We start from the raw sequence: 19,487 nt of genomic DNA, 5'->3' as shown, positions 1-19,487 counted from the left end.
CAAGGAAAAGAATAGAAGAAGCATCGACTCCTTCATGCATGCTCCACTTGGCTCGGGGATATAGCTCATTGGTAGAGCTCCGCTCTTGCAATTGGGTCGTTCGCGATTACGGGTTGAGTGTCTAATTGTCCAGCGGTAATGATAGTATCTTGTACCGAACCGGTGGCTCACTTTTTCTAAGTAATGGGAAGAGGACCAAACATGCCAACGAAAGACTCTCTTGAGACAAAGATGGGTCACAAGAACGTAGAAGAGGTAGGATGGGCGGTTGGTCGATCTAGTATGGATCGTACATGGACGGTAGTTGAGTCGGCGGCTCCCTAGGTTCCCCATCCGGGATCCCCGGGAAGAGGATCAAGTTGGCCCATGCGAATGACTTGATGCACTATCTCCTTCAACCCTTTGAGCGAAATGCGGCAAAAGGAAGGAAAATCCATGGACCAACCCCATCGTCTCCACCCGTAGAACTACGAGATCACCCCAAGGACGCCTTGGTATCCGAGGGTCGCGGACCGACCATAGAACCTGTTCAATAAGTGGAATGCATTAGTCGTCCGCCTCGGGTTGGGCGATGAGGGTCTGGAGAAGGGCAATCACTCATTCTTAAAACCAAGATTCTTAAGACCAAATAGTCGGAGGGGAAAGCTCTCCGCTGCCCTGGTTTTCTCAGAGGATCCTCCGAACTACAAGAATCCTTAGTTAGAATGGGATTCCAACTCAAGACCTTTTGAGATTTTGAGAAGAGTTGCTCTTTGGAGAGCACAAGACGATGAAAGTTGTAAGTCGTGTTCGGGGAGTTATTGTCTATCGTTGGCCTCTATGGTAGAATCGATCGGGGCCCGAGAGGCGGTGGTTTACCCTGTGGCGGATGTCACGGTTCGAGTCCGCTTATCTCTAACTCGTGAACTTAGCCGAAACAAAGCTATATGATAGTACCCAATTTTAAAAGAGTTTTTCGAGTTTTTATTTTATATTGATATAAATATATATGTTTATTATATTATATGATATCTTAATCACTTTTTATTTGGTATTTTGTGAATTATATTTGTAGACATGCGGTGTACGCCTTTACCCACTATTTAGGTTTCTTTCCTCTATCTGTTCCTCTCTTTCCCTTTTTCTTTATTTTCGAGTTTCTTTCTCTCACACGAATTTCATCGAACAGGTAAAATAAAGGGGTATTCTTTTATCAGTGATTTTATATTTTTAAAATCAATAAATTTATGATTTTTTGTGTGCCACGCCACACCAAACCATTACCCAAACACTTCCCTACAAAGAAACAAGCACGTTCCCATCATCATTCATCATCCTCTGAGAAACCTTTTGGAACTTGTCTCAACTGCCGTTCACTTCCCGGCGAACACTTTCCCTTACTTTTTCCTACAGGCTGTTATCTTAGCAAGTAACCGTTAAGTCTGTTAATCTTTACCTTTGATTCTATATGCGCGGTTAAATTGTATTTTTTTTTCAGTTTTTTATGGAAATGTTGTGAGGTAAGGGGGGAAAAGAGCTCAGTGCTTTGATTTTGGGGTTCTGTGAAAAGTGGTCTCCTTTTCATATATAACTTGGTTTGGTATGTGGGTTGTTCTTAATTGGAATCATGGATGCGTTGGTGTACTGTTTTTGGACTTTTGGGGAAGAGCTGAAGCTGATCGCTTGTAATTAATTATTATAGTTTTTTCTATTTAGGGTTTTGAAGCTATCTCTAGCTGGGATAGCGTTAAAGTTCGGGGTTTTTCTTGTTAAATTGTGTTTTCTGAGGTTAAATTCCTGGGTTTGGATCTTCTCGTTATCTGGGTTTCATAAATGGAGGCTAGATTTGGAAGTGAAGCTCATCATTTTTATGGTATGAGTCCAGCAGATTTGCGGGCAGTCGGGAAAAGGACAGTGGAGTGGGATTTGAATGATTGGAAATGGGATGGTGACCTTTTCATTGCTAGCTCGATAAATCCGATTTCTGCTGATACCATGGGAAGGCAGTTTTTTCCTCTGGGGTCTGGGATTCCTGGGAATTCATCCAATAGTTCATCATCATGCTCTGATGAATTGAATCCGAAAGCTCAGAAAGGGAAAAGGGAATTGGAGAAGAAGAGAAGGGTTACTGTTGTAGAAGATGACAGTTTGAATGAGGAAACAGGTAGCCTTACTTTGAAGCTTGGGGGCCAAGGTGATCATGGCTATCCAATCAGCCAAGGGGAGATGAAAAATTGGGAGGGAACTAGTGGGAAGAAGACTAAGTTGAATGGAGGATCTGGAAATCGTGCAGTATGTCAGGTTGAAGACTGTGGGGCTGATCTGACCAATGCCAAGGATTATCATAGACGGCATAAAGTTTGTGAGATGCATTCTAAGGCTAGCAAGGCACTGGTTGGAAATGTCATGCAGCGATTTTGTCAGCAGTGTAGTAGGTAAGCATTTAAGATTTTCCCTGCTTTGTAGAAATGAATTAGAGAGGCTAGTTTAATCTGTAGAAGTTCTGACAGACAGAAAGTCTGGTGATTTTGTGTACTCCAATCCAAAAATAAAAATTTTGGATGATTTGTTGTTTCTCCTTTTTCTGTAGGTTTCATGTTCTTCAAGAGTTTGATGATGGTAAGAGAAGTTGTCGCAGACGTTTGGCTGGCCACAATAAAAGGAGGAGGAAAACTAACCCTGCCACTGTTGTCAATGGCAATTCACTGAATGATGAGCAGACTAGTGGTTATCTACTGTTAAGTCTCTTGAAAATACTTTCAAACATGCATTGTAAGTATCTCAATGGCTTTTTGCTACAACCAATGCTAATGGGTTTATGTCTTGATAATAACCTTTGTTCATTTTTTTTTCCTGAATAATGGGACTGGTTTTTCATTCTTCAAATCTTTTTTTTTTTTTTGTGTGTGTGTGTGTGTAAGGCGATTTGATGGCCATGTTTGAACAAGCAAGGCTAAAGGAATTTTAAATTAGTTTATACTTTCTCTAAATTTATGTTCTAGGTGAACTTAAGGAGTTCTTTCTTTTCCTTTTTCTCCTTTTTTCCATCAGAAGAAAACTTAGAACTAAGACACAGAAGAGCTGGAATCATTCTTGACATTAGCATGATGCTGTTTATCGTATTTTTTCCTGGGATATTTTGTGTTTGCATTTCATGGGGTGGATGATTCTGTTTTTCTTATATTACAGCTAACAGATCTGACCAGACCACAGATCAGGATGTGCTACCTCAGCTTCTACAGAGCCTTGCAAACCATACTAATGAACAAGGAGGAAGAAACATATCTGGGCTTTTGCCTGAACCTAAAGGTTCAGAAGCTGGTTCGGCTTTGTTTTTGAATGGTGAAGGCCCTCCTCGGCCTTTTAGGCAGCACATCACTGAAGCTGCATCAGAGATACCACAGAAAGGAGTTCATTCTCATGATGCTAGGGTTACCAATGTCCAGGGCAATGCAGCTGGATCGGTCAAGATGAATAATTTTGATTTGAATGACACATATATTGACTCAGACTATGGTGCAGATGACATTGAAGGGTTTCCTGCACCTGTAAATATGGGGACTAGTTCTCTTGATTGCCCTTCATGGGTCCAACAAGACTCTCATCAGTCAAGTCCACCACAGACCAGTGGGAATTCAGATTCAGTATCTGCCCAATCACCTTCTAGTTCTAGTGGTGATACTCAGGTATCTCTATGTTGCATAATATGCTTGATCGAATGCCATTGGTCGATAAAAATTCCATGGAATTTCTCTCTCACGCATAGGACATTTGCTAGATGGCTTAATTTTCTGAAGGAAGCTCAAATTGTGCCACAAGTTTGTGTTCTAGGAGTTACAATAGATAGTAGTCAAGCCTCTTCTCTGAGATCAATCTGTGAAGACTTTGTTAAGCAGCCTACCTAAATCCAATTTGCAATAGGTGAAGGGGCCCAACTTGAATATAAGAGTGCAAAAACCTAATACTTAGTAGATGTGGTGGGATGACATCGCATAACACTCCCCTTTACTTGTAGCTCAACAAGGCTTATGTGTAGACAACCTCACATGGGGTTTGATGGGAAGAAAACAGAACACAACCCGAGCTTTGATACCACAGCAATAGATTGAGGAATCCAACTTAAGTATAAGACCACAAGAAACCCAAAATACTTGATAGATGTGGGATAAGATGAATTAGCCAACTCCTCAAACAGTTGTAGAGTGAGCCAGGTTATGGCCTCGTTAAGGAATCATGAACCACAAAGTTTAGCATGTTATGCTGACCTCAAGTATTTACTTCTAAGAATTCTGGACGGTTTCTGCTTAATATAACATAGGCAGGGAATTTATCTCCCATCCTACTGTCCTCGAGCAATATCTATAGTATCATAAAGTTATATGCTATTAAAACTTTAACCTCTGATGATTTGTTTTTGACTTTAACCATTTCAGAGCCGTACCGATAGGATTGTGTTTAAATTATTTGGGAAAGAACCAAATGATTTTCCTCTACTCTTGCGAGCACAGGTACATAAAAGTTTCTGAATGCAACTATACTTTAGGGTTTTATTGCTTAAAAATATACTTATGAAAATGTTTGAACTTCCAGATTCTTGACTGGCTATCTCATAGTCCCACTGACATTGAGAGCTATATTAGGCCCGGTTGCGTTGTTCTGACAATTTACCTTTGTCAATCCGAGGCTGCATGGGATGAGGTAAGCTTGATTTATTTGAAACTATGGATTTTTATCTTCTTTGCTTTTAAATTCTGTCAATTTCTTCATAATTTTAATCCTATGTCATCTTCTGTCAGCTTTGCTGTGATCTGAGTTTCAGTTTGAATCAGCTTCTGGATTGTTCAGATGACACTTTCTGGAGGACTGGATGGATTTGTACAAGGGTTCAAGATCAGATAGCTTTCATTTATAAAGGTCTGTTTGGTCATTATCGTTATCGGTGTTTATTTAATTGATATGTTGAAATGATTGGCCACGGGAAGGATTTTTTAATGCAGGATCGAATGTCTTGACCAATTCTTTTATGCTACAGGTCAGGTTGTCGTAGATACATCTTTACCTCTCGGAAGCAACGATTCTAGTAAAATTATAAGTGTCAAGCCAATTGCTCTATGTTCAACTGAGAGAGCTAAATTTTCGGTTAAAGGTGTCAATATGTCTCGGCCAGCCACAAGGTATTCTTTACGTTATTCTTGCAGTGATTATTCTTGTGTCATTGTAACCCTCAATGGCTTAAGAGTGTATATAAAATTAGATATAGATTTACTGCATTGTATGTTTTGCATTGGATTTCTATGCTTGCTTTAGAGCCTAAAATTTTCTTGCATTTCCTATCCTAGGTTGCTCTGTGCAGTAGAAGGGAAGTATCTGGTACAGGAAGCTACTCATGAGTTGATGGATGACAATGATGAATTCAAGGCGCAGGATGAACTTCAGTATCTTAACTTTTCTTGCTCTATCCCCACTGTGAGTGGAAGAGGATTCATTGAGGTGATTTTTTTTTTGTACTTATAATTGATCCTATTGTTTTCCCTCCTTCCTTGCTGTTATCTTTGACAAGGATTATATGTGAATTCCAGCGAAGTTCCTTTTTAATGGAGTGAGAGTTTACAATGTAGATTGTGGATAATAGGTGTAGTTTTAATTCATCCAAGTTTGGTGTTAAATACTGGTTTGAGGTAACTCCTTGCATGGACTCCCTTTTTTTTTCTTGGTTGGGGGGGGGGGGGAAGGAAGGTGGGTGGGAGGAAGAGGCATGTCCTAGGGCTGAGTGTTTAATGGAAATGTTCTGAACTTCATCTAAGTTCTTAAAAGTATTTACAGTGGGTCGTAGAAGATGCTTGTGTGGTCTTCCATAAATTCATTTCTAGCTCTGTGACTATTGTATTTATGGTGAAAATGTAGAGGCATGACTCTTTCTGGTTTTCCGGTTGCACTGTGTTCTCCTGTCACCATGTTCATTTCATGGCATGGGAAATAAATAGAATCTACTGTAATACTTGCTTTTGTTTCTTTTTCTCTTTTCTTTTACGTACATCCATGTCATAAGATGCATCTTATATAATTTATTCTGAATATGCCTTTCAATAGCTGAAGTTGAGATTTCCTTGTTCTCCAGATTGAAGATGATGGTTATAATAGCAGTTTCTTTCCTTTCATAGTTGCGGAGGATGATGTTTGTTCAGAGATCCGTATGCTTGAGAGTTTACTGGAGATTACTGACGCTGAAGCAGCTGTTGACAGAACTGGAAAAATGGAAGCCAAAAATCAAGCCATGGACTTCATTCATGAAGTTGGTTGGCTGCTTCATAGAAGTCAATTGAAGTCTAGATTGGGCGACTTGGATCCTAACTCAGAACCCTTTTCTCTAAGGCGGTTTAAGTGGCTTATGGAGTTCTCTATGGACCATGAATGGTGTGCTGTAGTAAAGAAACTCTTAAATGTTCTTCTTGATGGAGTAGTGGGTTCAGGAGAGCACCCTTCACTTAACCTTGCATTAACAGAGATGGGTCTTCTTCATAGAGCTGTTAGGAAAAATTGTAGACCTCTGGTGGAACTCCTTTTGAGATTCATCCCTGAGAAAGGTTCAAGTAGATTAGGATTGGAGAACGAGATGGTAGCTGGTGGGATTCATGAAAGCTTCTTGTTTAGGCCTGATGCTCTAGGCCCTTCAGGTTTGACTCCTCTTCACATTGCAGCTGGTAAAGATGATTCTGAGGACGTACTGGATGCATTAACTGATGATCCTGGAAAGGTAATCCCTTATTGATTTATTTCTGAGCGTTCCAGGAAGGGAACTACAAGAATTGTTTTAATTTTCTAGCATGGTTTTGATGATATTCTGAAATGCGTTCCCCTGTTCTTCATTCAATCTGGATTCTGCCACGAGTACAGTTCCTTGATTCATAATTTATAGGTCTCTATTACCCATTTGAAGAGTGCACTCTTGTGATAAACTGCCAAGACACTCCCCCTACACTTCTACAAGGATTTGAACATGAGTTGTTTGCTTCAGAATTCTCTGAAATTGGGACCAAGTGTTCAACGTTAAATCTGAACATATTTCTGTTCTTTTCTCTCTTTTTTCGGGGGCTTGAATTTCATTTGAAGAGCAACTGTTTATTTTCTATTCAGGTCGGCATCGATGCTTGGAAGAGTGCTCGAGACAGCACTGGCTCTACACCTGAAGATTATGCTCGTCTACGTGGCCACTACTCATACATCCACCTCGTACAGAAGAAAATTAATAAGAGACATTCTGAGCATGTGGTGGTTGACGTTCCTGGTCCCCTCTCTGATTGCAGCACAAACAGGAAGCAAAATAACGAGTCAACTTCTGGCTTTGAGATTGGCCAACTAGAATTAAGGTCCATGAAGCGACATTGCAAGCTTTGTGATCAAAAGCTGGCCTATGCGTATGGAACAGCCAGCAGGTCATTGGCATACAGGCCTGCGATGCTATCAATGGTAGCAATAGCTGCAGTATGCGTCTGTGTTGCTCTACTATTTAAGAGCTGTCCTGAAGTTCTGTATGTTTTCCGTCCCTTCAGGTGGGAATTGTTGGACTATGGAACTAGCTGAAGTCCAATAACTCTTCGTAAGTCGTTAACATTTAATAGGTGGCTTGTATCTGTAATCCGTTTTACGGTAGATTGTAAAAGTAAAATTGAGATGTGGTGTATAACACCAGTGTTTGGACCAAGTTCCGGATGCAGTAATATTGTTTACACACACGTAACATACATATTTATTTGTGGGTCAGTCGTCAATGGAATGTTATCAATATATTAACATTATACAACATGCATGCTACTCCTCTCTCTCTCTCTCTGGGCTTTGAAATTCTCGACTTCGACTTTGGTAACATTAGGGGTTGCACTGATCTTATTTGACGATCTTTTGCATTTTTCAACGATATACACGTTAACACATTCAGGATCGCAAAATAATCTGTATCAAAGTTGTTGTTAAGCAACCGACAGATCATTTTTTCCTATGGGCACAAATCAGGTTTGAAAAGGATTTCAACGCTGATCGATTACTGATTCCTAGGTTTGGTATGGTAATTCTGCACTGGAGAAGTAAAAAATGACCCACCGATCGCCATACCCGTAATTCACGTGAAGATAAAAGCCCGTTCTTCTGTGAGCACTTTTTTACTCTTTTTTCCGTCACTTTGCAATGAATGAATTCAGTTACTTTAACTGTTCCTTAAAATGGCTATGACAATTCACCTGATGATTTATTAAACGTGTTCTAGTTGCATAGATTTCTGTATTCTTGGTGCTTTATGACTTTTTAAGTGACACTGTATATCATATAATTAAAGCAGGATAGGGTGACACTAACATTTACAAGTGCTCAATGGCAGAAACTTTCTTTGTTAGACTAACAGATACTATACAGAGAGGATAGAATTGTTTGTTAGGATCATAGTTTAACTTATTGTAGGAATATATATTTACAATTAATGGGCAAATAAATTTATACTTTTACAAAAATTTGCCTGAGAGATTAGGAATTCAAGTAGAAGCGTGTTATCTCCTTTGATAGTTTAGTTTAGCTATACCATATGTAAAAACAGATGCAAAGACAAGCGGAAAAGCAAGTAGTACAACGGCTATTATGGGTAGATCTCGATGTTTATACCCATACTGACTGTCCAAGAAGGTGTTGAGTGCTTTTTGCTCTCCAAATGCCATGATTTCTTCCTCTATGTCTCCATATTGTGAAGTGAGGAGACCTTTCAGGGACCACGAAGTTGGGGAAATCCAGTAGCCCCAAACCCACCATTTAGGAAATTGCTGCAAGTAATGAAGTATCAGATATGTGTTACTTTAGCTATCTACAAAAATTGAGTGGTAGCATCAATTTAGTTGGTGAGCATTTAAGCTGAAGCATGTTCTTATGGTTAATCTAGCCATTCTGCTATTTACGTTTTACAGGTGCCTTACTGATTAATTTTATTGGGAATTGTAAAAATTGTGAAATCAAATTGGGTTTCAGTTAGCAAGACAAGACAGAATTGGCTTACCGGTCCTGGTATGAGATACCCTGAGAACAAGCTGAACAACGTGTAACAGAGGCTTGCAAAGATTGTAGCTACTTGGAAAGTTGGAGTCAAAGAAACCAACATCATGCCTAAATATTTGTAATAGAGCAGCGTACAAAATACGGTGTAGAAGTACCAAAATACTTTGTAAGCGGATCCATAGAAGTTTACAGCTGGATAAGTGATTGTCAGGAATAATACTGCTTCAAGAAAGATATAAGGAATCTCAATAATCACCTGCAAATATGGAAGAGCAAATTTATACCAAGACATGCAACCTTCAAAGGTGTCACAGTATCAGAAGGCATTCTATAAAATTTTTGACCTGTGCCAACGAATATGCCCATGAAGAGTACATTCTGGAAAATCTTTCACGGTAGATTATTGTCCTCTGAGTAGACACGAATGGAAGAACAGATGAACAACTGCTTATTCCAGTGAATATCATGAAAACATACATCGATCCGATTATGTTGAAAAAATCCTGCTCATCATGTCTTTAGAAAGGGGGAATAGAATGTCAGCATGTCACACAGTAAGTATATAATCTAATATACTCCAAGCAATTAAAATTTGTAGTTTTTACTTCAGTTCAATAGATACAATTCTAGTATGAATTGACATTCATATAAAATTCGATTCGTTTCGCTTTACACCAAGTAACTTTCATAACTATGTGCTAGGATAGTAATGCATTTTTATCTAACATGAATCGTCAGGGTGTGCTAATTGCACTTACTAATTAACTTGATATAACATTTCTTACATTTTTGTTAATCAGCTAAATTTTAATTTGTATGTCCTTACTAACTCTCTTACACTCTCCTCCTCTATCTTCTTTAGATTTTAGCATGAGAAGACAGGTTGTTAGTACTAATATCTTTTCTTTGTCTCTTTGGCATTCTATTTATCCTTGCAAGTAAAGCTAGCAAATTGAACAGGAAAGTTTCATCAGCTAGACTAGTAAAAGAACACAAACTTACGTAGAGGAATCAGAATATCCAGCAACCATATTTTCTTAGGGGTTGTGACAATGATCAACTTTATGAACACACATTTTATGTCAACTCTATCAGATAAATCTTAGCGACGCTTCATAAATGAACATTTCTTGGTCTAGCTATGAGAACATGGTGTTAAATGATTGGCGATAATAGTAAAGGGTGAAAAAAGATCTAGAAAGCGGCTTACAGGTTTTGTCCTTTCTGCCGAAGTAAGACTCCATACAACAAAGATGATAAAATAATAAATGCCAACCGTACTAAGTTGTATTTGGGACTTCTCCAATAGGACAAGTGCTGTTTCCAAAGGCATGCTTTAAGTTGCTCCCATCCATTTTGTGGAAAGGGTGTAGAAAATTGTAGTTTCTCTGAACCCTGTGCTGGAAGGCTTTGGCTTTTAACAATTTCTTTGTTTCTCCTACAGAGAAGAAACATTATATCACTTCGAATTAAAAGTTAGGCACGCAAGACCTTATTTGATAAAAGCTTTCTTCATTTACTTTTAGGTGGGGGAAGTGGTCTAAGAAAGCAAAGAGGGTGCATGCTGGAATACTTAACTGAATGCGTAAGTTCTATGAAGAACTAAATGGGGAGGGGTCAGTGACTCGGTCAAAAAAAAAAAAAAAAAAGAACTGCAAGATTCCCAAATTTGACATCTTTAATACTTACCCTAGTTAGTGGCGAAACCATGACAACTTAATAGTTTTCTAACTTACCCTAGTTAGTGGCGAAACCATGACAACTTAATAGTTTTCTAACACATTTATGATAATGACTTACTTGTAGAGATGGGATTCTTTGTAGATACAGGCAAAGTCTATTCCAAGTTGAGCTTCCACAGGAGGACTGGTGACTTCTAACATCCATGTCGCTGGGTTATGATTTTCTTTAATTTTTGGTACTCCAGGTATTCCCTGCCAGACGGGTGTAAATTGTTGTCATGATTGGACGAGTTAAAAAGAGAGTCGCCATAGAAAGGCCATATGTTTTACTTAGGGTGCTATTCCTTTATTGTACTTTCATTTCCATGTCAAGCATAGGGATTAAGGTCCTAGACTCCAAGCTACAAAGCATGTAGACATGTAATGCAAAATAAACTTTTCATAATGATTGATTTTTAGGATTACCTCAAAGTATTCGATAAGCCTACTTGAATGCTGACCCAGTTCTCCAGAATATATCATTTGTCCCCCTCTTTTCATCAAAATAAGCTGTAAGGATACACACATGTTATGCAGAAACAAATGTTGGACCTGATAAAATGTATTTAGGCCCAAATGCTTCTATCCAGTTAACTTTGGTGAGAATTTTCCATTAACATAAACCATTAGGGTTTTTCATGTTTTAGCTTATGATGAGGAGCTAAAGATTTGAGAAGTAATCTATAATTGGCTCTCTTTGCTCTTTGGTGTTTCTTGTCTACTGCATGATTAAGTTCCATCTAATAACCTACGATAGTTCATTTCTTTTAAATGTGAATAAAAAAGCACCAGAATAGTTTTCCCGAAATGCTAAGTTGTAATTTTTATTTCAAGAACTAATTACCATGAATGCAATTCTGCCATTCAATTACCTCATCAAATGATTCAAATATGTCGATACTTGGCTGATGGATGGTGCATACAATTGTCCTCTTTGTGTTAACAATATTCTTCACAACTCGCATGACAATTGCAGCTGCTCTGGCATCTAAACCCGAAGTTGGCTCATCCATAAATATTATGGATGGATTAGAAACAAGTTCCACTGCAATGGTTAACCGTTTACGCTGCTCTGGTGATATTCCACTTACATGCGGGATGCCAACTAAAGCATCTTTGATTTCATCCAACTCAATCATTTGAAGAACCTCTGCTACAAATTCCTATTATATAGGTAAGTGAGTTAAAAACTTTAGTCAAGTTATTCATAATTATGATATAATCTTAGCATGTATAAAAAGTCTCAGGGACAATTTAAGCCAATGTCACACCTATGTAGGTGACGGTTTGCTACATATTTTTCAATTTTGTACACTTCCTTTTTTCTCTACATGAGGTATATACAGTTTTTCCAGTTCCACGCAAAAGTATAAAATCACTACTGCAACTGATCCTTTCTAGATATAGAGGTCATGTGGCAAGGATAGGTCTGAATTTTGGATCTTTGCCTAGAAAGTGCAACTTGTTTAATTGAGCATTCGAAACTTCAATAAGGTTTGAACATTTCTTACCAATCTTTTATGCTTATTAATCTCAGTTGGTAGACGCAACCTAGCTGAGTACATCACTGATTCCTGTACTGTAATCATTGGAGTATGGATGTCAGTTTGTTCACAGTAAGCTGATATTCTAGCATATGTTTCTTGGACTTTGGGGTACCCTCCAATTCTTATGTCTCCTTCAATATAACCACCTGTTTTTCTTCCTGATAGTACATCCATTAGTGTTGTTTTCCCTGCTCCACTAACACCCATCAAAGCTGTGAGAACTCCAGGTCTAAATGCACCGGTAATATCTTGAAGTAGCTGTAGTCTTTGTGGATACCCCTGCTCTCTCAGTTTCTGGGAATACATAGAAGACATTAAAAAATATTTTATTTATATTTTAAAAATTGGGCTTGAGAATGAACATAGTACCTTCGGAGTATCAACAAAGTATTGCACATCCTTGAATGATATCGTTATGGGCTTAAAAGGTAAAACCATTCCTGTAAAAAAAAAAAAATGATTATATTATTTTGGCATGCGAACCTATATTATTTGTTCACTTCATATGGCATCCAGTTAATGCTTTCTGATATAATGTAGTACCATATAAATAACAAGAGCTTCTCACCCTTAACTTTTCTTTCTGTTAGAGAGTCAACACTGGGCAATTCTTTTTGCAGAGCTGTGTCACTCAAATCCTCTTTTGCCTTTAGGTAAAAAAATCTTTCATGAGAAATAATAGCCCGAGAACTCCCTGGAGCTGCAACAACATATACAGGTTAGTACTTCAAAGATTTTATTCACCTCAATTTTTTTTTCTATCATTATTTTCTTGTATATGCTTGCTAAGGTACAACTTACGCTTTAAAAGGCTCAAAGCAAAGGTGAAACCAATGTTAAAAATCATCCAGAACCCTATCAATGCTCCTGCTGATATCCAATAGTAGTAGTCACTGAAGTTTAACCCACGTTTTTCTAGAACTTGCTGTCCTAAGGTGGCATTTGAAGATGAAACCTGCAAGTGAATGGCCAGAAAACATGGGAGTGTCAGTAGATATGTTGATCTTCATTTGAACAACAAAATAACAATTGTTTTCCTTTCACCTGTTGCCACCTTGGTGCTAGAAATTCATTCACTGCAACACCTATTTCAGAATATGCAAGTGGTGAAAGCCAAAAGCCCCATTTGACCCAAGCAGGTAGTAAAGCTGTGGAAAAGGTTTGCAATATTAATATAAGTTCTTTACGTCTTTTTAATCTCCTCATATAAGTAATGAATGGACTTACGCCGTGGAATTATGAAGCCACTGAATAAAAATATCACCAATAATGTAAAAAGACTAAAATTTGCTGCAAAAGGTGGATCTCTGACAACTGAAGCAATTAAACGGAATAGTGAAATTGCCATTTGATGAACAAGGAAAAGGAGGAAGAGCAGGCGGAAGAACCTGAAAACCAATAATAGGCTTAGAAGATGATAATATTTGTTACTATTTAGCTACCTTAACATTAGATAATTTTTGTCAACATAATAAACCTTTCTGGTTCAGGACTGTAACCAATCACATAGTATGTAAGAGCTGTCCACAGAAAAGCATCCATCAATGAAAATGGAATCTTTAGAATAGCAGCCGGAATGGAATATGCCCATGCTGGGTAGAAGTAGAAATCTCTTTGCTTATAGAACACAGAAAGTCTGGAAACAGTTAATGCCAACTCAGTAATTCCGGTCGTCATAAGCCTTATGAGAGCATAAAACAGGGAACCCAGGTAATAGCTTGCATGGACAAGGTCAAGCTTCATCCGAGTGCGAATAAAGATGGTCATCGTCATGAGTGCAATAACTACAAGCTGCATGTAGGAAGCATCCAAGGCTGGTTAGTGGGTATGTTGATCACCAAAGTTTGATACTATACACATGCTTATTATAATTGTTATTACCTGTGACGATTTAAAGATATGAACAAATGAGTTTCTCTTCATGAGAAGCCATTCTCTTGCCATGCATGTTTTGAGTAATTCCCATTTACCCATTGAATACATGTTGAATGACAAGGCACTTTTATGACTCTCACGTCTGTTGAAAGGTGTGCACAGTTCTTCATTTAGCTTCTGGGCTGCGTGAAACTTCTTGAATGCAACTATAAAGTTGTCCACAGAAACAAAACTATGAGGTTGGTCTTTACGATACCAATATTGTGCTTGGTCCTTTTCAGAAAGCAGCTGAAATTAATTTATTTTAAAACATCAGTTAAAGAAAAATGACATGAAACGTTCTAAGTGGATTAATGAACACATACTTCTTGGAGGAAGTCAGCAACGCCTTTGCGCTCAGGGCACCTAAAACCACAATGTTCAAAGAACTCTTGAACAGAACTGCGTGGTCCTTGGTATACAATCTTTCCTTCTGCCATCAGAATAATGTCATCAAAGAGATCAAAGGTCTCTGGTGCCGGTTGAAGAAGTGATACTAGAAGTGTTGCCTCTGTAATGTGGGTTAGTTGCTGTAAACAGGTAACTATTTGGAAGGTAGTGGAGCTGTCCAAGCCAGTTGATATTTCATCCATAAAGAGTGCTTTATTTGGACCGATTATCATTTCCCCTATCAAAAGAAAACATAGAAAATCTATTAGAATGACATGATTTTGTATGGCTCAGGGAGTTATATGATCAGGGTTTCATAAAGGTCCCTTGTTACTTGCTAGGGCTTTATAGAACATTAATCTCGGTTCTCTTAAACTTTATAACTTTAATAGGAAGGTGATAGAACTGCACAACCTGTTGTCAGCCTTCTCTTTTGACCTCCTGAGATACCTCTGTTCATTGCATCTCCCACTATAGTATCGGCACAAATGTCCAGTCCAAGAATCTGAGTGGAAATGAATGATTGTGGAACTGTTAGAGAAGAACATGGATTTCATTTTATACATTTCTTTTCTTTCGAGAGAATTACCTTCAATATATAGTCTGTCTGGAGAGTTCCTTTTAATCCTTCAACAGAAATTGCCTGTTAACACCGATTATAGTCAGAAGTGGCTCCAAAGGCCTTGATATCCTGCCCTCTCTAAGTGCTGATATGAACACTATTTCTAGCAAATTACCTTCATGAATGTGTCTATATCTGGTTCCGGAACAATGCCAGATTGCTTCTCCCTTCTACTGATTTCTTTTAACATATCTTTATTCATAGACAATTTAAGATCAGTTTCCTGTTATGAAAGTATGATTGTTGGTACAAGATGCAAAGTAATATACCTGCTCTGTCTCCAATGCCCTGGCAACGAGCTGAGAAGTCAAGTGTTTCTCTTACAGTCATTTCAGAAATGTGTAGGTCATATTGACTTATGTAAGCTGATGTATTCTGAGGCACAAACTCTGTGAACTTGTAACCATTGTAGGATATTTCCCCTGTGACCTGAAATAAAAGTATTCCCCAAGATTGATTGTAGTTCAATCCACAAACTTTTCGTTATTCGTTATTCTTGAACTTATTAGATGCTACATGTCATTTGGTTGTAGTTTTGGAATCAATGATTAAAATTTTGTATTGTATTTCCGGTGTCGGCTAATGCAGATTATTCAGATTGCTAATTCAAGAGGGATTTGATGGGAAAATAGAAAACCTTGAGAGATGGATTAAGCTTCCCTGAAAGTGCTTGTAACAAGGTGGTCTTTCCGCAGCCTGGAGGGCCAAGCAATAGAGTCATCCTGCATAAAAACAGTGAGTTTTTGGCAGCTTATCTGTTACTTTTTTGGTGTAACTATTGTTATCTAAAAAGTAGCCTAAACTCATAGATCATGCATAGCTGACAAGAATGTAGAAGTCGATAGCCAAAGTGAACCTTGAGGGCTTGATGATGCCGCTGATATCTTTGAGAATTTTTATCTTGTATGATTGAGACTTGCATCTGCTAACTTTTGTCAAAGCCTGTTTAACATTATAAATCTCTCCCATTAGGGTGATATATATCCAAATAGTAATGAAAAAGAGCGCATTTGAGGAAGATGAAACCAAAATATTACAATTTTATGTATTATGAGAGTGAAGAAGATGATCCCAGTTATTTAATTTTCTAAAAACAAAGAATTTCCCATTATTTAAGCATATAAAGCTGAAAAAGCTATGAAGATTTGGGAAGAAAACCTGTATTATTGATTTGCTTTAGGATGGGTAAGGTAAGCTATTATGAATAGATGTTTTAGATATTTCATTTTCTATAGTTTTTTTAGATATTATATTTAGTAAGAAACAATTGTAGTGGGACATATTGCAAAAAATACTTACAGAGAATACAGTGGTGATGGTGTTCCAAAGTGTAGGAATGGGCTTCCCTTGAACTACTTCACAATCTGCTTCCACTGACAAATTCTGGAATCTCACCTCAATAGTCGGAAATTCCAACCCCACTCTAAGCACAAATGTCACTGTCAGCTGCAAGCTAGGAATTTATAACATATTGTATCTTTTGATTGACTTATTTTTCATAAATCAATTTCATATATATTGATGTTACTCATACTATTAGATATAATACATGCATAAGCATTGCATTAAACCATAATACTTATGATTTTGCTTTTTCCATAATTGATTAAATATACTATACTATACTATAAAATATTTAAAAATATTTTAATTTATTTATGTTAGATATTTTTAGGTAATTATCTTTAAAATTTTAATAGAAAATATGTAAGGATAGTGAAAGATATATATAAATAATAAATAAAATAATCATACTTTTAAAAGTTTTAAAAATAATAGTAACATAGATAAATTTGAGTGAATTTTGAAACTCATATTTTAGGTTAGCCCAATTTAAATAACTATATGTATGATATGATATCATGAATAAGTTTGGTTGAATCTAACCTGACTCAACTATGAACGCATGTGCCAAAAGTGTTTTTATATTTTCATTAGTGATAACTAAATTTTTTATTTACTAAACTTGTTTTAAATTTAAAAAAAAAATGAAAACAGAAAATATTGTGACATCCTAATTAATATTTTTCAGTTTCAACTGAGGGGAAACTCAAAAGGATTGAAGCGCAAGGCATTCGCTAGCTTTTTTTGTTAAATGCAAGTTTTTCAAGCATGAAAGGTAAACGGTATAATAACTGCTTCGAAACAAAAAAAGAAGAAGAAGAAGAGAGAGACGTATAGATTCTTGCCTGCCTATTCTTTCTTTCAGTTTCTCCAAGAGGCGAAGATTATCGTACTCAATTTTGGTAATGAGTTTCTCGATAAAAACGCTGCGCTCCAATGCTCCCAGCTTGGTAACATCGATCACCTTTCTCTTCCCTTCAATTTTGATATCCTCTTCTTCTTTGGTAGTATCATTTGAAAGCTCGAAATCGAACAATGAGGTTCTTACGCGCTTAAAAGTGGGCAGTCTCTGAATCGCAGCCCACTGCAACTCGATCTCGTCATCATTATTTTCTCTCAACGACGACGACATCGCGAGGTCCGAGGTAGTGCTTCTGAAGCTTGACGATAAGTGGCGAAAAGGTGACCTCAGGTTTCTCTCTGTCTCACCCAGCTCTTCCATGTCATGGTTCCCTACTTCATGATGGCCCATCTTTCTTTTTCGCTAAAGAGAGACCTTTCTTTCAGGGAGTTGGATGATAAATATGAACCGTGTCGTGTTTTTGCATGCTTCTATTTGCCTCTTAGTTATCTATTTATTATCAAGTAAAGGCTAAAGCTGCTTACGTTACTACTTTGAATGCAATTTTTATTTTTAAATCTTGAGCTTCGGTCAAAGTTACAGTATGGGACTGCTTTATGTGTGCATTCTATATATATTGCCTTAATTATTTGGTCAAAATAATACGAAACAAAAACAAAGCTTTCTTGTGAGTACAAAAGATTGCGGAAGAAATTGAATAAAATATAGTGGATGAATCTGATAAATTGAATATATAAATTTAATGTGAAAAAATGTAAATATAAAATTTTTAAAAGTTAAAAATAATTTAAATTAATTAATATAACATGATACATCTTTCAACAAAAAATTTTAGTCTTACTCAGCAATTCATCATTTTGTGGGATTTTGTGGGAGAAATCCTTAAATTATTATATTTTGTTTAAATAAACCCTTATATTATTTTTTAGGAGAAAATAATATAAATAAAATGTGGTAAGTTAAGATTTCTTTAATATATTAGTCATGATAAATTTTAAAAATAAAATTACGGAGGAAGTTTATTTGCTAAATAATTAAACTATTTTCCAACAACAACTTAGAGGAAGTTTTGAATTTTGAACATTCGAATTTAAGTTACATAAGCATAATTTCATGTGATCTTCGATTAATCATGTGTATATATTATATATGAGTTTTGTTTGACTCTTTATTCATTTCCTATTTGTATTAATTTAATTTTATATTATAATATATGTACTTTTATGTATAATAATAGATCTTAAAAAAATTAAAGAATTTCAACTGCAGATCTTATTTAACCTTAAATTCTATGATTCAGCCGCTTGCATAATATTTTTTACACACAAAAGGAGGATCAACACCTCATATGAAAAGTTCCAAGGACTTTGCCTTAAATAAAGCAATCAAGTCCTCATCAAGAAAACTTTGTATCAGTAGAGGAGGATCTGTGAACATCCTCAAACTAATAACCTGATGCATCAGACTAGCAATACAGTCCGCCGATTGCACAATTGGATTTTTTGAAATTATAGTGCTTCTTTTTCCCTTTAGTTAATGTTGTCCAGTTTGATGGTTATTATAATTAAGGATCCAACATTTTGCCAAGTTATAGTTTTGCGTAGTGCGGAATTTTGACAATAAATCTAATTGAAATTTAAATTTTTTTAAAAAATTAAGGGTTCAACTAATTTTTTGTTGGGTATATTGTTAAAATAGTCTTTTTTATTTACCTTAGGCTACATTTTAGTCACTTATGTTTAAAATGTTATGTTTTAGTTGCTTACATTATCACGTTGTAACATTTTAGTCGCTGAGCTGTTAATTGTCGTTAACGATGTGATAGTAAGCTGATGTGACACATTAAATCATTATTTCAAACGAAAATTTTAGGTTAAATTTTATAATTGGTCCTCATATTTATTTCATTTTGAGCAATTTATTTTTTTCTTTTATGTTCTTTTAACTTTCTTTTTTTTTCTTTATTTTGCATTATCTTCTACTTCTCTATCTGTTTTCCTCCATTTTATTTCTTTTAATGTAGTTTTTCTTTTATATTTTCATTTGTTAAAACTTAAAACTAATTTACAAGCTTG

General features: G+C 36.6%; 2 protein-coding genes and 2 long non-coding RNA genes across 4 annotated transcripts; 3 read left to right on the top strand and 1 right to left on the bottom strand.

Annotated features, from left to right (window-relative positions):
• Positions 1-1,009: 1,009 nt before the first annotated feature.
• Positions 1,010-7,780, top strand: LOC108473603 (squamosa promoter-binding-like protein 1). Its single transcript, XM_017775272.2, has 10 exons — positions 1,010-2,414; positions 2,570-2,751; positions 3,169-3,665; positions 4,413-4,487; positions 4,570-4,677; positions 4,776-4,893; positions 5,012-5,153; positions 5,319-5,469; positions 6,098-6,733; positions 7,114-7,780. Exons 1-10 carry the CDS (start codon positions 1,813-1,815, stop codon positions 7,558-7,560), a joined length of 2,958 nt encoding a protein of 985 aa, XP_017630761.1. The 5' UTR covers positions 1,010-1,812; the 3' UTR covers positions 7,561-7,780.
• Positions 7,781-8,329: 549 nt separating this feature from the next.
• LOC108470612 (pleiotropic drug resistance protein 3-like) lies at positions 8,330-17,881 on the bottom strand. The gene is made up of 24 exons (XM_017771972.2): positions 17,396-17,881; positions 16,506-16,629; positions 16,063-16,148; positions 15,844-15,928; positions 15,476-15,635; positions 15,322-15,398; positions 15,174-15,227; positions 14,999-15,089; positions 14,521-14,822; positions 14,162-14,443; positions 13,758-14,071; positions 13,508-13,668; positions 13,325-13,428; positions 13,082-13,235; positions 12,849-12,980; positions 12,650-12,720; positions 12,245-12,574; positions 11,606-11,896; positions 11,160-11,243; positions 10,813-10,946; positions 10,223-10,450; positions 9,357-9,528; positions 9,014-9,268; positions 8,330-8,783 (listed from the first exon to the last, which is right to left on the bottom strand). Exons 1-24 carry the CDS (start codon positions 17,800-17,802, stop codon positions 8,517-8,519), a joined length of 4,365 nt encoding a protein of 1,454 aa, XP_017627461.1. The 5' UTR covers positions 17,803-17,881; the 3' UTR covers positions 8,330-8,516.
• LOC128284169 (uncharacterized) lies at positions 15,840-16,224 on the top strand. Its single transcript, XR_008274518.1, has 2 exons — positions 15,840-15,941; positions 16,016-16,224. It is a non-coding gene; the product is annotated as an uncharacterized LOC128284169 (long non-coding RNA).
• Positions 17,245-17,969, top strand: LOC128284168 (uncharacterized). Its single transcript, XR_008274517.1, has 2 exons — positions 17,245-17,732; positions 17,838-17,969. It is a non-coding gene; the product is annotated as an uncharacterized LOC128284168 (long non-coding RNA).
• The last annotated feature ends 1,518 nt before the right edge of the window (positions 17,970-19,487 follow it).

The sequence above is a fragment of the Gossypium arboreum genome, chromosome 11 (genome assembly GCF_025698485.1).
Source record: "Gossypium arboreum isolate Shixiya-1 chromosome 11, ASM2569848v2, whole genome shotgun sequence".
In the NCBI taxonomy this organism is placed as follows: domain Eukaryota; kingdom Viridiplantae; phylum Streptophyta; class Magnoliopsida; order Malvales; family Malvaceae; genus Gossypium; species Gossypium arboreum.
The sequence above is the reverse complement of the archived record's forward strand: the minus strand, read 5'-3'. Positions and strand labels throughout refer to the sequence as shown.

What these genes read in the sequence shown, in the direction of transcription:
- LOC108473603 (XM_017775272.2), top strand. Translation starts at nt 1,813, where the DNA reads ATGGAGGCTAGATTTGGAAGTGAAGCTCATCATTTTTATGGTATGAGT. An exon ending in CTCTACTCTTGCGAGCACAG is followed by an intron (nt 4,488 to 4,569) that starts GTACATAAAAGT and finishes TTGAACTTCCAG; the next exon opens with ATTCTTGACTGGCTATCTCA. An exon ending in CCGAGGCTGCATGGGATGAG is followed by an intron (nt 4,678 to 4,775) that starts GTAAGCTTGATT and finishes ATCTTCTGTCAG; the next exon opens with CTTTGCTGTGATCTGAGTTT.
- LOC108470612 (XM_017771972.2), bottom strand. Translation starts at nt 17,802, where the DNA reads ATGGGCCATCATGAAGTAGGGAACCATGACATGGAAGAGCTGGGTGAG. An exon ending in GGCTTATCGAATACTTTGAG is followed by an intron (nt 10,947 to 11,159) that starts GTAATCCTAAAA and finishes CCCGTCTGGCAG; the next exon opens with GGAATACCTGGAGTACCAAA. An exon ending in AAAGAATCCCATCTCTACAA is followed by an intron (nt 10,451 to 10,812) that starts GTAAGTCATTAT and finishes TCTTCTCTGTAG; the next exon opens with GAGAAACAAAGAAATTGTTA.